This window comes from Solanum stenotomum, chromosome 12 (assembly GCF_019186545.1).
Source record: "Solanum stenotomum isolate F172 chromosome 12, ASM1918654v1, whole genome shotgun sequence".
Classification (NCBI taxonomy): domain Eukaryota; kingdom Viridiplantae; phylum Streptophyta; class Magnoliopsida; order Solanales; family Solanaceae; genus Solanum; species Solanum stenotomum.
This window is the reverse complement of record NC_064293.1, coordinates 29,936,585-29,950,352: the sequence shown is the minus strand read 5'-3', so window position 1 is coordinate 29,950,352 and position 13,768 is coordinate 29,936,585. Positions and strand designations below refer to the sequence as shown.

Below are 13,768 nucleotides of genomic sequence, written 5' to 3'. Positions count from 1 at the left end.
TTTTAAAATAATATATTTTGAAGTTAGAAGATTTTGTTAACTTGATAATACATTTGTGACATATAATACTTTAATTTAAACACAAATATCTCCCAAATATAAATATATATTTGCATTAATGAAAATATTTATCTAATAAAATTAACTATTAAATAAATAATAAAAATTAAACTAATACAAACTTTAACTGACGTTATTAGTAGTCATATGAACTTTTCTTTGTCTAAAATACTGAAATATTAAGAAATAGTAAATAAGTAAAATAAAAGGACAATATTTATATAGTAATAACTATTTTGAAGCAAACTTCATGAGAGTCTAGATCACATAAGTAACATTGATAAATAAAGTCATTCTTTTGTCTTGAGCATAAAAACGAATCGTGACAATTCTCTATAGTTTGGAAAAGATATTCAAAAGCATATATCTACATCACAAGAGAAATTGTTATAAAAAAAAATGAATTTAGGCTACATCATGTTAACTTCACATATTGGAACATTACATACTAATGTATATAGTAAGCAAAAAAATAATTATTATATCATCAAAATTATTTTCCTTAAGTACTCGAGGTTATGGAATATACCTGTCACGCCTCGAGCCTACATCCTGGGCGGGACTGGCACTCGAGAACCATTGCTGGCCCCAAGCGAACCCTTGGCATGACATACTTACTCAGCGGAAGACTTTAAACATTAGGAAAAGAACTCAAATGCAAGATAACTCAACTGTCTCAAACTTAACTCATAATGTTTAGAAATAAACATTTAACTTAGCCAAAGTGGCAACTCAATTCTGAACATAAGCCAATAACAAAGTAGAGACAAATGAACTAATTGACTGTCTATCTATGAAGCCTCTAATAACTGAGATGGATGTCAGGACAAGACCCCCAACATCCTAATGAACTAAAATGATAAAGTAATGAAAAAGGGGATCCTCCGAAAAGCAATGAGGCTCACCAACAACTCTGAAGCTCAACTGGATCAATGATGTGCTAGATGCTGATCCTGGTTATCTACGTCTGCATCATAAGGCGATGCAGACCAACTGGCATCAATACATTGAATGTACGAGTATGCGAGTTGGAATACTAAACATAACTTAAGCTTGAAAAGAATTTTGAAAGAAACACTTACCTGGCTCAACTAAACTGAACTGAACTGATTTCAATATAAAGCAGTGTAAATAAATGCAGTATAAAGAAAAGCTTTAAAACATGGTTTTCAAGTCTGTGTATTTAGAAATACAATAATAACTCTGTATGTATGTAAAGATACAATATGAACTCTGTTTGTATATGAAAATACAAATATTTTTTATGTATATAAAAATACAAAATACTGTTGTGGGAGTTTCTCTAACCGATAACCATCACTTAAGAGCTATAGTGATGATAAAACGTTTTGCCTCACGCTCACAGAGCCGTCCTATACCTTGCCGGGGGTATAGAACTGAACTGTAACATCCCGTATCCGAAACAGACCAAAAATGCAAATTTTGAAAAGTTACAGGTGCAACTTACGGTCACCATCCACGGACCGTAGGTCAGACCACGGCCCGTGCTGGTGGTCCGTGGTTCACCACTGCAACCCCTCCCCAAACCAGCTCAGAAATTTGGCTAAGTGTTGACCCACTGCCGGACTTACGGTCCGTAGGTCAGGTCAGGAACCGTAGTTCGTGTCCGTGGATCGATGCCCCAAAAGCCCAGCTTCAGTCCCAAACTACGGTTGACCAGCACGGACCGTCATTCGATCCAAGGTCCATAGGTCTGACCGTAGATCAAAGGTTAGCAACCAGTTAGCTGAAAATTTTGATAGGTCAACTTCAGATGGTCATAACTTTTAGCACAAAACGAATTATGTGTCCCATGACCTATGGTTAGATAGATAATTGAATTATCTTTCCAATGCCACTGAGTTTGCTAAATTCCGACCTCCGAGTAAAAGTTATACCCGTTTTAGTGAAGCCCTGTCGGGTAGACTCGATCTACGGACCAAATCGACGGACCGTCGATTGATTGACGGACCGTCAGTCCATTCCGTAGATCACTCCGACAGCAGCTAATTTAGGGGTCTTTTAGTCTTTTCCTATTTCGTTTAACCCCTTAGATACGTCGTTTAAACCCTAAATCATGAGATTTTAATTAGTTTAATCCTAGAAACATAACTAGAACTTATCCAAGTCAATTCATTAATCAAAACTTAGAAAATTAGAATCAAGAGAGGAGAAAAAGGTCAAGAACCCTAGTTCAAGAACGCAGCGAGGTTTCTTCAGTTCCAGCCCCAAAATGGAAAGATTTCTCCGTGGAATTCGTCACCAGGTATGTGGGATTTCACTAGTGGGTTCCTTTCGCCCCTTAGGTCCCTAAAATTCAGTCAGATTCTTGATTCCATGATTATGAACAGACCTAGGGTTTCTAGAATTACTGTAGATCATCATGAATTAGTTATTTAAATGTTCCAAATCAGATTATCATGTTATTGCTCAGTTTATCGCATGAATTTCAGAACCCTAGCTATGTATTTCTTCAGTTCTTGAATTACACATGCTAGGTCAGATATTTTAGTATTCAGTTTTACATGCCTCAGTTTATGAATACATCATTATCAGATTAATTGCTGCATTCTCACTTTGCATGTTCAGTTTCGAGCTATTCAGTATTTACAGAAATTCAGTCATAACCAGTTAACCACTTAATTCATTGGGAGTAGCATAATACCGAGTTGGACTAAGGTTCAGCGTACCCATATAGTCCCAGAACTACGAGCCACGTAGGTGTAAGTCCCCTCTGTGGGCAACATTAGTTTAGTGATCACGCCAGTATGCCTCTATACCTCTGGCAGGGTATATTGGGTCTTCTCGATGGGGCGTATACATCGGACTCCACATTTAGCTCATGTGGTTTTATGTCGGTTATTAGTAGCTNAGTTATATGTTCTTTCAGCTTTACTCTATCCTGCATGCTCAGTACCTTTCAAGTACTGACGCATACGTGCGCTACATCTTCTCGTGATGTAGGTTCAGGTTCTCAGTATCCAGATCACGCTTAGATCGATTCTCGATCTCCAGTTCAGTAGCATCAGTGGTGAGTCCTCATTCTTCGAGGACTAGTGACATGTTTATCTTTATCGCTTTTAGTCTTTAGTTTCAGTTTTGCTAGATCTAGTTGGGGCATGTCCCAACATTTCTAGTCAGTTTAGAGGCTTATTTCAGACATAGTTAGATTCAGCTTAGTGTTTTGAGTTTGATATTTCTTTTGTATTAAACTCTCAGATTTGATATATTCAGTTATAGTATATGGGTATTCCCCATCTTTTCAGATTTATTTATGAATTAGCTTCCGCATCAATTTATTATCTTTAGTATGCTCCTGATCATGCCAGCAGGGTTAGCTTGGGATCACTTGTGGTCCTAGGTCCCGTGTCCGCGTCTCGGGGGTAGCTCGGGGCGTGACATGAACTACTAAGTGGATCCACTAGTTTATGCTAAAAAGCACTACAGGAATCATCTAAAAAGTATGAACCTTTTCTACCCATGATGGCTACATGGTTTTTGGCGGCTCGAAGTTTTCTGAACTCTCTCCCATATCGGTGCTCAATACTACTTCCAAAATATACTAGCTCTTTATGTTTAAAAACATAACTTATTTATGTGGTTTGAGATAATTGCTCAAAACTTAGCTCAAAGGCTACCTTGGAAATCTCAGTTTCCTCTCTTGATTAATTGTGAAAGCATTTACTGTTTACTGAAAACTAGCTCAAAGGCTCTTTTGGAAATCTCAGTTTCGTTTCTTGTTTAAATGTGAAAACATTTACTCTTTGGGAATACATAGTCCCGATATACTCTTTTGAAGAAATGCACTTCAAACTTTACTCTTTACTCAACTCAAAACTCAAGTCTTAAAACAAAGTTAAAACATTTGTAAAAGACTTTTGGAAAACTTTATGAACTTCTCTTAACTTGACTCTTGACTTCTCTTGACTTGACTATTAACTTCTCTTTACTTGACTCAAACTTTTCTTGAATTAAATTATGGATTCAAGGATTGTGATTTGTGATAGGAAAAATCTCATGATGTTTAGGAATGATTTTAGATAGTTAATCATGAGAAACGATCAAAAAATCACTGCTAGGGAACTACTTCGCGACGCGGAGGTAAATTAAAATATTTGGTCGCGAAATAACTTTTGAGGTAGAATGGTCCGTGACCGCAACGCGACGTGAAAACAATTTTGTCAAATCTGAGGAACAGGTCCGTGACGCGGACCTGCTACCTGTTCCTTGCTCGACTTTTTCCTTCTTCGTTTTCCACCCCAATTCGCCTAAACTCAACTATTATTCTCAAGTTCTCTTTAGATTCAAATACCCAGTACGTATACACATGAATCTAACTCAAACAACTCAAGGAAACAATATTTTAACCTCAAGGAACTCCTCAATCTCAAACTAACTCAAGAACGAAGGTCAATTTCAAGAACAACATTCAAGTTGCATCAACTTTCAACTTGCTAGAACAAACTTCGCTGAAATAAATGTGAATGGCGTGTGGGTGAATGAACCCAACGTTATGAAAGACTCACATACCTCTTTAGGGATCAACCCTTGTCGAAATTCATAAGCTACACCTTCGAGAACGACGAACTTTTCTCTTTCTCCTCTTTTCTCCTCTTGCGTTCTTTCTCCAAAAATCCTAGCGTAAATCTCCAATTGCCTAAACTGAACCAATTCAGTTTTGACCCTTAGTTAATTCACCAAAAACGAATTAAAATAATAGGGTATGGAAAAGACCAAAACACCCTTTAAAAATCCGGATTGGACATTTCCTTATTTGAACAGTCTAACTTCCAAAGAGGATATCTCACTCATACAAACTCGGAATCGCGCAAACATGGCGGTGTTGGAAAGATTATTCCAAGAGCTTTCCAACCATACCTGGAAGTACACCTAACTCATCCTGAGCTAGGAGTTATGTCCGTTTGAAGTTGACCAAAAACTCAACTTAACCAATCTTCCAGATTTTTATTATTTCCAAAAATCACTCTTTCTAATTCTAGCTCTTTCTAGTTCTTTCAATTTGCGAGATGTTACAATACCCTCTTAGGATAGAACGACTTACTTCATCAAAATAGTGGTACCTCATATTCCACTAAACTTCGAACTCACACAAAGATAATAAATCACACAAAAAAATTTTAAAATGCAAGAAGAAGAAGAGTAGAAGATTAAAAAAATTGTGGTTGAAAAATGAGAGGAAGCCCCTCTATTTATAGTCAACAAATTAAAGGGTAGTATAAACAAATGCTTTTTTGTGTCTTATCTGAAAAGTTATGACCTTTTCGAGAAGTCACAACCCTTTGAAAAAGTCTCAATTTATAGAAAAAGTCGCAACTCTTTGGAAAAGTCACAACTCATCGAAAAATCAAAACCCTTTGAAAAGAGTCACAACTTATCCAAAAAGTCACAACTCATCGAAAAAGTCACAACCTAAGTTAGGAATATTATAGTAATTTAACATTCAAGTTAGGAGTTTATGCTTTTAAGGTAATATATATAGATATGATGATATACGATATGATATAGCTTTTTGCCCCGCAGATCGAGAAACTTGTGTCAGAGCTATAGAAGCAAAGCATAACTCTTGCATAATGAAATGGAATTACTTTTGCAATATGCAACAGTACCACTAGCCAAAGATATACTTATACAAACAATGAAAGAATTTCATAATAAATCACCAATCCCAAATAAATTACCAATCCCAAATAAAGCTACTGGAACACCAGCACAAGCAGCAATGACCTTTGGTTCCCAACCCGTATGATTACTAGAGACCAAAAAGAAGAAAGTTGCAGCAAAAGCCAAGAGCATGCTAACTATCGAGACAAATAATGTTGTGAGTCCAAACAATAACTATCATTGATGAATAAGTAATTTCTGAACAAGAAACGTTAATGATATCACAATAATATACATATACTCTTATAGTATCATTGACTAATGAATAATTTTTGAACAAGAAACCTTAATGATATCAAATACAGTAGTATCAGTTGAACGAAATTATCAGTCTTAATGATACCAATACAATATATGATACTGATTTAGTATCNACCATTCTCATAATCAAGATAAATTACATTTAATCTTGTGCTACAATCTTTCTGATGATTTTGTCCAAAATTTCCATCTACGATTGTGAACTATAACTTTTAACTTATAAGAACCGATGATTTAATCTTCTGTGTATAAGCTTAAACTCTATACACCAAATCATCTACTATATCAGGTAAGGACACATATATGACAATTGATCTATTTAATGTAACACTTTATTGAATTGAATAAATGAATAAACAATTGTTCAATAATAATACTATATCAAAACGCATGGTTAATAGTATATCCTAACAATTACTAGAGACCAAAAAGAAGAAAGTTGCTGCAAAAGCCAAGAGCATGCTAACTATCGAGACAAATAATGTTGTGAGTCCAAACAATAACTATCATTGATGAATAAGTAATTTCTGAACAAGAAATGTTAATGATATCACAATAATATGCATATACTCTTATAAAATCATTGACTAATGAATAATTTTTGAACAAGAAACCTTAATGATATCAAATACAGTAGTATTAGTTGAACGAAATTATCAGTCTTAATGATACCAATACAATATATGATACTGATTTAGTATCAGTCTAGCGAAAATTATCAGCCTTAATGATATCAATACATTATATGATACTGATTTAGTATTAATTAAGTGAAAATTATCGGCCTTAATAAATGAGGGTTATAGGCTGTAATTATTTATGAGAGAATGGATATTTGAGGAATTACTTTGGGTTTGGTATGAACTTGTAATTGTTTTAAATTTTAAGGCCCATTGCCCATTTTGAACTTGTTGATATTGTTTACGTTGAGACAATATTTATGTTTTACCGAGTATTTCCAGTTAACTATTGAGAAATTCATAACTGAGATATGTTGAGATCGATTATGTACTTTGAGGTTCCTATTTCACTTGAGTAAGTCTTCCGCTAAGTAATAAGCCAGATCAAGGGTTCGCTTGGGGACCAGCAATGGTTCTCGAGTGCCGGCCACATCCAGGATGTAGAATCGGGACATGACATGAGCGAGATAGGAGAGAGGCAAATGAGACAATCAATGTATTTTCAATACATGTAAACCACTCTTGAATAGAGAGTATATTTGAAATATATTCTAGATACATGTGTCTGGTGAATAAAAAGTGGTACAGACAGATAATTTTCTAAACTGATGTAAACACACGTATATACTACTATATGAAAGAAGGTTCTATTGTTAATCGAATTTGTGCTTAGCCGATCTAAAAAGAAACTTGGACCAATATGTTGATTTTGCTACATCAAACCATAATTTATACTGTAAACACCCAAATAAAGCCACAGGAACACCAGCACAAGCAACAATGAGCTTTGGCTGCCAACCCGTATGATTTCTGTAGATCAAAACGAAGGTTGCTGTAAACGCCACGAGCATGCTAACTATGGAAACAAACAACACTGTAAGTCCGAAGAATAACTTAGCAGGCAATGACACAAGAAAGTCATCTTCAGCATAGCGAGATGTCAGAATGGACAAGAACATAATGACGGAAATGATTTGAGGTGAATAGTGCCACTGCATCTGACATAACAAAGATTGTAAATCCATTCAATTCTAGCCATATTGGAATACCATTATCATCCTTATTACAACCTGGCACAGTGAATCAAGTAGCAAACACCATCGTGGCAATCAAAGTTGCTGCAATCATGCAAAAATTTGCAGTGTGTTTCATCCACTTTTCTCCATCTTTTAGTAATGCCTTGTGCTCTTCTGTGAAAAGTTCCCTAGGGGTTTTCCCATCCTTGTGGAATGAAAGCGGTACAAGTTTCTCCACTTCCTATAGTAATTATCATTTCGCATCAGCAAAGAATTTCAAAACAACAAAAACTGTGAAATTTACATCTCTCACTTGAACCACAGTATCTCTCTTTGCATTTGTAGTGCTGCTCCAGAAACCTTAAGAAATGATGGCAGCATAATCTTCTCTACCTCCTATATATATTTTCTGTATCGTGTTAAATTGGAAGGAAGCTAAGCAACATGTATGTTTTAAAAGAGAAGAAATTAAATACCTTAACAGACTGTGTCTTTGTTATTTGTCTAATGATTTCTATCTCTTGAAACAGCTGTTGTAGTGATTCAACGAATACAGCATTATTATTATCAGCATTAGGAGGCACAGACTGAACAAGTTTGTTTTTCAGGGCTTCCATCTGTCCACTACTTTTCTGTTTACTGAATATTGGCTCCCCTAACTTCCCAGCCAAATGTAGAATGTTATTTCCATCATTGTCAACACGTCTAATAGCAATGTTTTTAATTGCTCCTATTTAGTGTATAAGACTGATGAAGACTTTTTCCTCTCGATATAAAACTGCAACATGGAGAATGTTATGCATTTTATCGCCAACCTTCAATATGAGCCCAGGATAATCACGAGTAACCACAAGCAATAACTCTAGATTTCCTGCTTTTGCAGCAGAATGGACCAAGTTTTCCTCAAACACTAGCTGTAATAGCTTATCCGGAAGCAATTTTAGCACTACAAATTGGATGATATATATATTAAGCTTGTTTGTTTTCATACAAAATAACATAGTTGTTTCCAATTAAAGAGATGTCTAATTACTTGCGTGAAATGGATTGCCTCCTGCCCATGGAAATCAGGCTAATAAACTTTCTCCACACCGCGAATCTCTTCAAGTAATTCCCTCCGATCGCTAAAGACTTTTGAGATAACGCGTGTAAGACACAAATATTTTCAGCTTCTAACATTTTACTGACTAATTTTCTGTCCTTGTTGAATATATTTAATGCTACATCTGCCAGAAAAAAATAGCAATAAAAAAGGATACTTCTTTGTGTTTATAATTTTTATAGCTAGCTTACCATACATTTCATTCTGGATAGTGATCTGTAGAAGGTTTAAGCGTTCTTGTTGCTGTAACAAATCAAAATTTGTGACCTCAAAAAGGTATGATACCATATCTTTATGCCCAATGGAAGCTGCCGCAGTAATTGGTAATTCTTCGTCCTGACCTTTATTCTTTTTGCAAGCTAAGTATAATAAGTGCATTGATATGAGTGTAACAAAGTCAATTTAATTTGAGCGAGAATCATTTTTGTTAATTAGTACTTTTTTCATAAATAAAAGAGTATATGATAAACACTTTTTGAATTAAATTTTCTCCTAGAAAATTGATTATAAATAGTTCAAAAATTACTTGTATGTGGCGAGAACATTTAATTTCAGGAACTAGAATTTTTGATTTAATACTAATGCTTAACTTATATGCACATGCATTCATATATTAAAAACAAACAGACTTAATTTTGAAAGCAAATGAGGGCTTAATAAAGAATATATACTTAGATCCTTCAAAGTTGAAATGTCACAATGATTGAGTTTTTTTTTTTTTGTAGAAAAAGGAAAACCAAAATTCTTACGTGATTGAGGTGGAATAAGTTCCTTCATATTGTTCAAACAAAGAACAATCATTCTTTTTTTCCTTTTTGTCTCTTAAGACAAGAATATAAATAAACAGAGTAAACTATTCTTTTTCCAAGCTAAGTATATTAAGTGTAGTAATATGAGAGTAACAAAGTCAGTTTAATTTGGGCGAGAATCATTCTAATTAGGGAGACTAATTTTAGATACGTGCTTTGCATGTGTATTTCATATTATCACATAATATCATAAATATAAAAAATATCTCTTAACACGTGTTTTGCACGTTAGATTATTATTATTATAATAATAATAATAATAATAAGTAAGGGTAAATGTCCATAATTTGTACAGAAAATGAATGTGTTCAATTTTGTGTTTATTATTTATAATAATGTATAAACAATTTTTTTATATATATACAAATAGTGAATGAATAATTTTTATATTAAAGGGTAAGATCGTACTCCAATTTTAAGGTTTGAAGCTTTCTACTTTTAATAACTCAACTATCAACTATGGATTCACCTAACTCTAGTTCTTAACCAATGATATATTACCTTCTGTTTTAAGGTAGTATAGATAGATATTCTATTTGTCACAAAAAGAATCTCTTTATTTCTTTGGGTTAAAACTTTATATGAAATTTCATTTAAATGCAGAAAGAAGATGCACAATATTATTATTTTACATAAAAAGGAGTTTGAATTCCCTTTAGGGAATCTATAAATCCTTTACATTTGTCTAAATAACTAATTAAAGTCATGACTTTAATCTTTTGGCTGGTGAATGAACCTTTAGTCTTGTTCATTCATGAAGCATGGAGTTGTGTTGTGGAAGAAATACATTGATGTGAAACGTACGAGCTTGAGTAGCACAACAACATTGTTCGAGGAGCAGAGCTAGAAAGTAGAAACCCCCTGTTGCTAGAAAAAGCAGAGGTGGGCTTCTTGAAGGACTTTACAAACTCTGTGTATGTTACTTTTGTTATCGTTGGTGCTTTACTTGGTGAACAAGCAATGGATAAGTTCTTCATTCTTTTTCTCTTTTTGTCACTCTAGACACGAATATAAATAAACATAGAAACAATCATCGGAGACCAAGAGTTTTCTCTATCCTTATTTAGTTTCTGTTAGCAGTGCATTTCGAAAACAAGAGTGCAGATATAATAATGGAGAGCAAGTTTTCCCATGATATTGAACCAGTTGCTCAGGATTGTGAAAATAATGAACAATTTGGGTCTCGAGACAGAAGGGATATTGAAAATCAACTTCCCGACTCTGTACTAATTCTTAGTAAGTTCACAACTATATATCTCTTTCTAGATAACGTAAATGTCTTGAATTTTTACAACAACGTCATTAAGTTTAATTAATTTGTAGATGGAATGAAAGTGAATTATGAAAATGTGTGTGAAATTCTTTGGCGGGCTGCTGTGGAAGATAATTGGAAGCTTGCTGAACAAATTTTAAACAAGGATCCAAGCTTTGTTCGTCAAACGATATCGGACCAACTTGGAACAATACTTCACATTGCAGCAACAACAAAAAGCACCCGATTTGTGCGAGAGCTAATGAAACTGATTGAAGTAAGTGAGTTGGAAGTGAAAAATAAATACGGGAATACAGCTTTTTCTCTTGCAGCAGGGTCAGGGTTCATTGAAATTGTTAAAGCAATGAGGGGAAAAAATGAGAATCTACCGAACATCCGTGGTTACCAGGAAAGATTACCAATCACTACGGCAGCTATGAATGGGTATAAAGCTATGGTATCATACCTTTTTGAGGTCACAAAATTTGATGTGATACAACAACAAGAACGCTTAGACCTTCTTAGGCTCACTACCCAGAATGAGATGTATGGTAAGCTATAATGGACTAGTGATGTATGTTGTTTATTGCTACTTTTCAATACCCTACAGATGTGTACTTGTATCGCTAAGTTAATTAATTCGGTTTTCTTCTTGCAGATGTAGCATTATATATACTTAAGAAGGACAGAAAATTAGCCAGTAAAACGTTACAAGAAAGTGTTAGTGTCTTACACATTCTATCTGGAAAGTCCTTAGTGATCAGTAACCGCGAAGAAAATTTGAAGAGATTCATTGAAGGAGGTTATTCTCCGGTTTGGAGAAAGTTTATTAGCTTGATTTTCATGGCCAGGAGTCAATTCATTACATGTAAGATCTACTTGACCTTCATCAATGTCTCATTATTTTGTACCAAGACAAGCTTAATTAATATCATTCGTTTGTAGTGCTAAAATTGCTTCAAACTTCGGGGGTACTCCCAGAAAGATATGTACCGGAGAAACAAGCAGGTCTACTACTTGAGGAGCTATTGGCGGAGTGTAAAAGAAGTGCAAAGGATAAGCTATCGGACGTACTGATAAATGAAGGCTTGATCCGTTGGGCTGCAATAGCAGGAAATGTAGAGTTTTTAGTTCTGGTTATTCACAGTTATCCTGATCTTATAGACTACCTTGACCAAAAAGGCCGGACCATTTTCCATCTTGCGGTTTTACTTCGGGAGGAAAAAATCCTCAGTCTTATACATCAAATAGGAGGAATGAAAAACTTTCTTCTTCCAAGATATGATATCGATGGAAATAACATTATACATTTGGCTGGGAGGTTAGGGGTCACAAATTATTTTGATAAGGTATTTCCTCTCTTTTTAAACTATACATGTTTCTTTCATCTACCATTTCCAATTCAACATAGATACAGGAAATATTGTATAATAGTAATAGTGTTTGGGTTAATTATCATTGTTTAAATAATGAGCTGGCCAACAGGACAAGATTATGCCGCCATCGTTTCTCAAGGTTTCTGGAGCAGCGCTTCAAATGCAAAGAGAGATAATGTGGTTCAAGGTGAGAGATAACATAAAACTATATTTTCCACTTCTTGTTATATGTATACTTAAAGGCATTCATTTTTAGCGTTTTCATTAATGGGAAGAGTTATGGCTCTCAAAAAATTTTGTTGCTGCGGAATGATAATTACTAATTGACTAGGAAGTGGAGAAACTTTTACCACCTTCACACCACCAGATGAGAAACAAAGCTGGAAAAACGCCAAGGGAATTATTCACCGAAGAGCATAAGTTATTACTAAAAGAAGGGGAAAGGTGGATGAAAGACACTGCAAATTCTTGTATGATTGTAGCAACTTTGATTGCCACGATGGTTTTTGCTGCAGGCTTTACTGTGCCAGGTGGTAATAACGGCAATAATGGTATTCCAGTATTGCTAAAATTCAATGGATTTGTGGTCTTTGTCATATCAGATGCAGTGGCTCTATTCAGCTCAATCATTTCCATAATTATGTTCTTGTCCATTCTGACGTCTCGCTATGCTGAAGATGATTTTCTTGTGTCATTGCCTGCCAAGTTATTCTTCGGACTTACGGCGTTGTTTGTCTCAATAGTTAGCATGCTCTTGGCGTTTACAGCAACCTTCTTTTTGGTCTACAGTAATCATACGGGTTGGGAGCCAAAGCTCATTGCTGCCTGTGCTGGTATTCCTGTAGCTTTATTTGGGTGTTTACAGTATAAACTATGGTTTGATGTGGCAAAATCGACATATTCGTCCAGGTTCTTTCTTAGGCCAGGAAAGCACAAACTCTTTTAACAACAGAGCCTTCATATATAGTTGCCTCGACACTAAATCATAAAACACAAAAACTTGCAATTGAACAGTGCATTCTGTATTGTGGAGTAAAGATTACTGTTATTGAACAACGCAACTTCTAGTGTAAAAATCTTTTAAGTTTTGAGTGATGTAGAAAAGTTTGATGAGAGAGGGTTGTATATGTTGCGCAAATATAAGAAAAGTCGTGTTTCTTGATAATCTAAGTTCACAACTTCACATTTTAGATAACTTTGTATATCAACCTCAAGTCTTACAACTGAGAAATATATATCTACTGCATTAGATCGAAGAATTATGATGTGATCAAACACAAACAAAAAGATCAACTAATTTTGATCCATTGCTAGCTGTTGAGCCCAGTGGCGTAGCTACATGGACAAAATGTTGGTCAATTGAATACTCTTTATCGTCAAACACAACAACAGAATTCATGGCATAATAGCCGAAACACTTAATTATTAAAATCAGCTTACATAGTAAGAATATTCCAAAGTCATGAATCGATTTGAGAGTCCGCTTATCTTCTTCCTAGTACTGAAGTTTAGCTGATATATATACTCCCT

The 13,768-nt window shown here is 34.8% G+C and overlaps 1 protein-coding gene and 1 pseudogene across 1 annotated transcript; one reads left to right on the top strand and one right to left on the bottom strand.

Annotated features, from left to right (window-relative positions):
* Positions 1 to 7,336: 7,336 nt before the first annotated feature.
* Positions 7,337 to 9,179, bottom strand: LOC125847304 (uncharacterized; annotated as a pseudogene).
* Positions 9,180 to 10,673: 1,494 nt separating this feature from the next.
* Positions 10,674 to 13,193, top strand: LOC125848500 (ankyrin repeat-containing protein ITN1-like). Its single transcript, XM_049528378.1, has 6 exons — positions 10,674 to 10,846; positions 10,934 to 11,413; positions 11,521 to 11,730; positions 11,808 to 12,211; positions 12,348 to 12,425; positions 12,570 to 13,193. The coding sequence occupies exons 1-6, from the start codon at positions 10,723 to 10,725 to the stop codon at positions 13,182 to 13,184; spliced, it is 1,911 nt and encodes a 636-aa protein (XP_049384335.1). The 5' UTR covers positions 10,674 to 10,722; the 3' UTR covers positions 13,185 to 13,193.
* The last annotated feature ends 575 nt before the right edge of the window (positions 13,194 to 13,768 follow it).

Bases quoted from the DNA above. Each gene is read 5' to 3' on its own strand.
- LOC125848500 (XM_049528378.1), top strand. From the start codon at position 10,723: ATGGAGAGCAAGTTTTCCCATGATATTGAACCAGTTGCTCAGGATTGT. The intron at 11,414-11,520 runs GTAAGCTATAAT...TTCTTCTTGCAG, and splicing joins TACCCAGAATGAGATGTATG to ATGTAGCATTATATATACTT. The intron at 11,731-11,807 runs GTAAGATCTACT...ATTCGTTTGTAG, and splicing joins CAGGAGTCAATTCATTACAT to TGCTAAAATTGCTTCAAACT.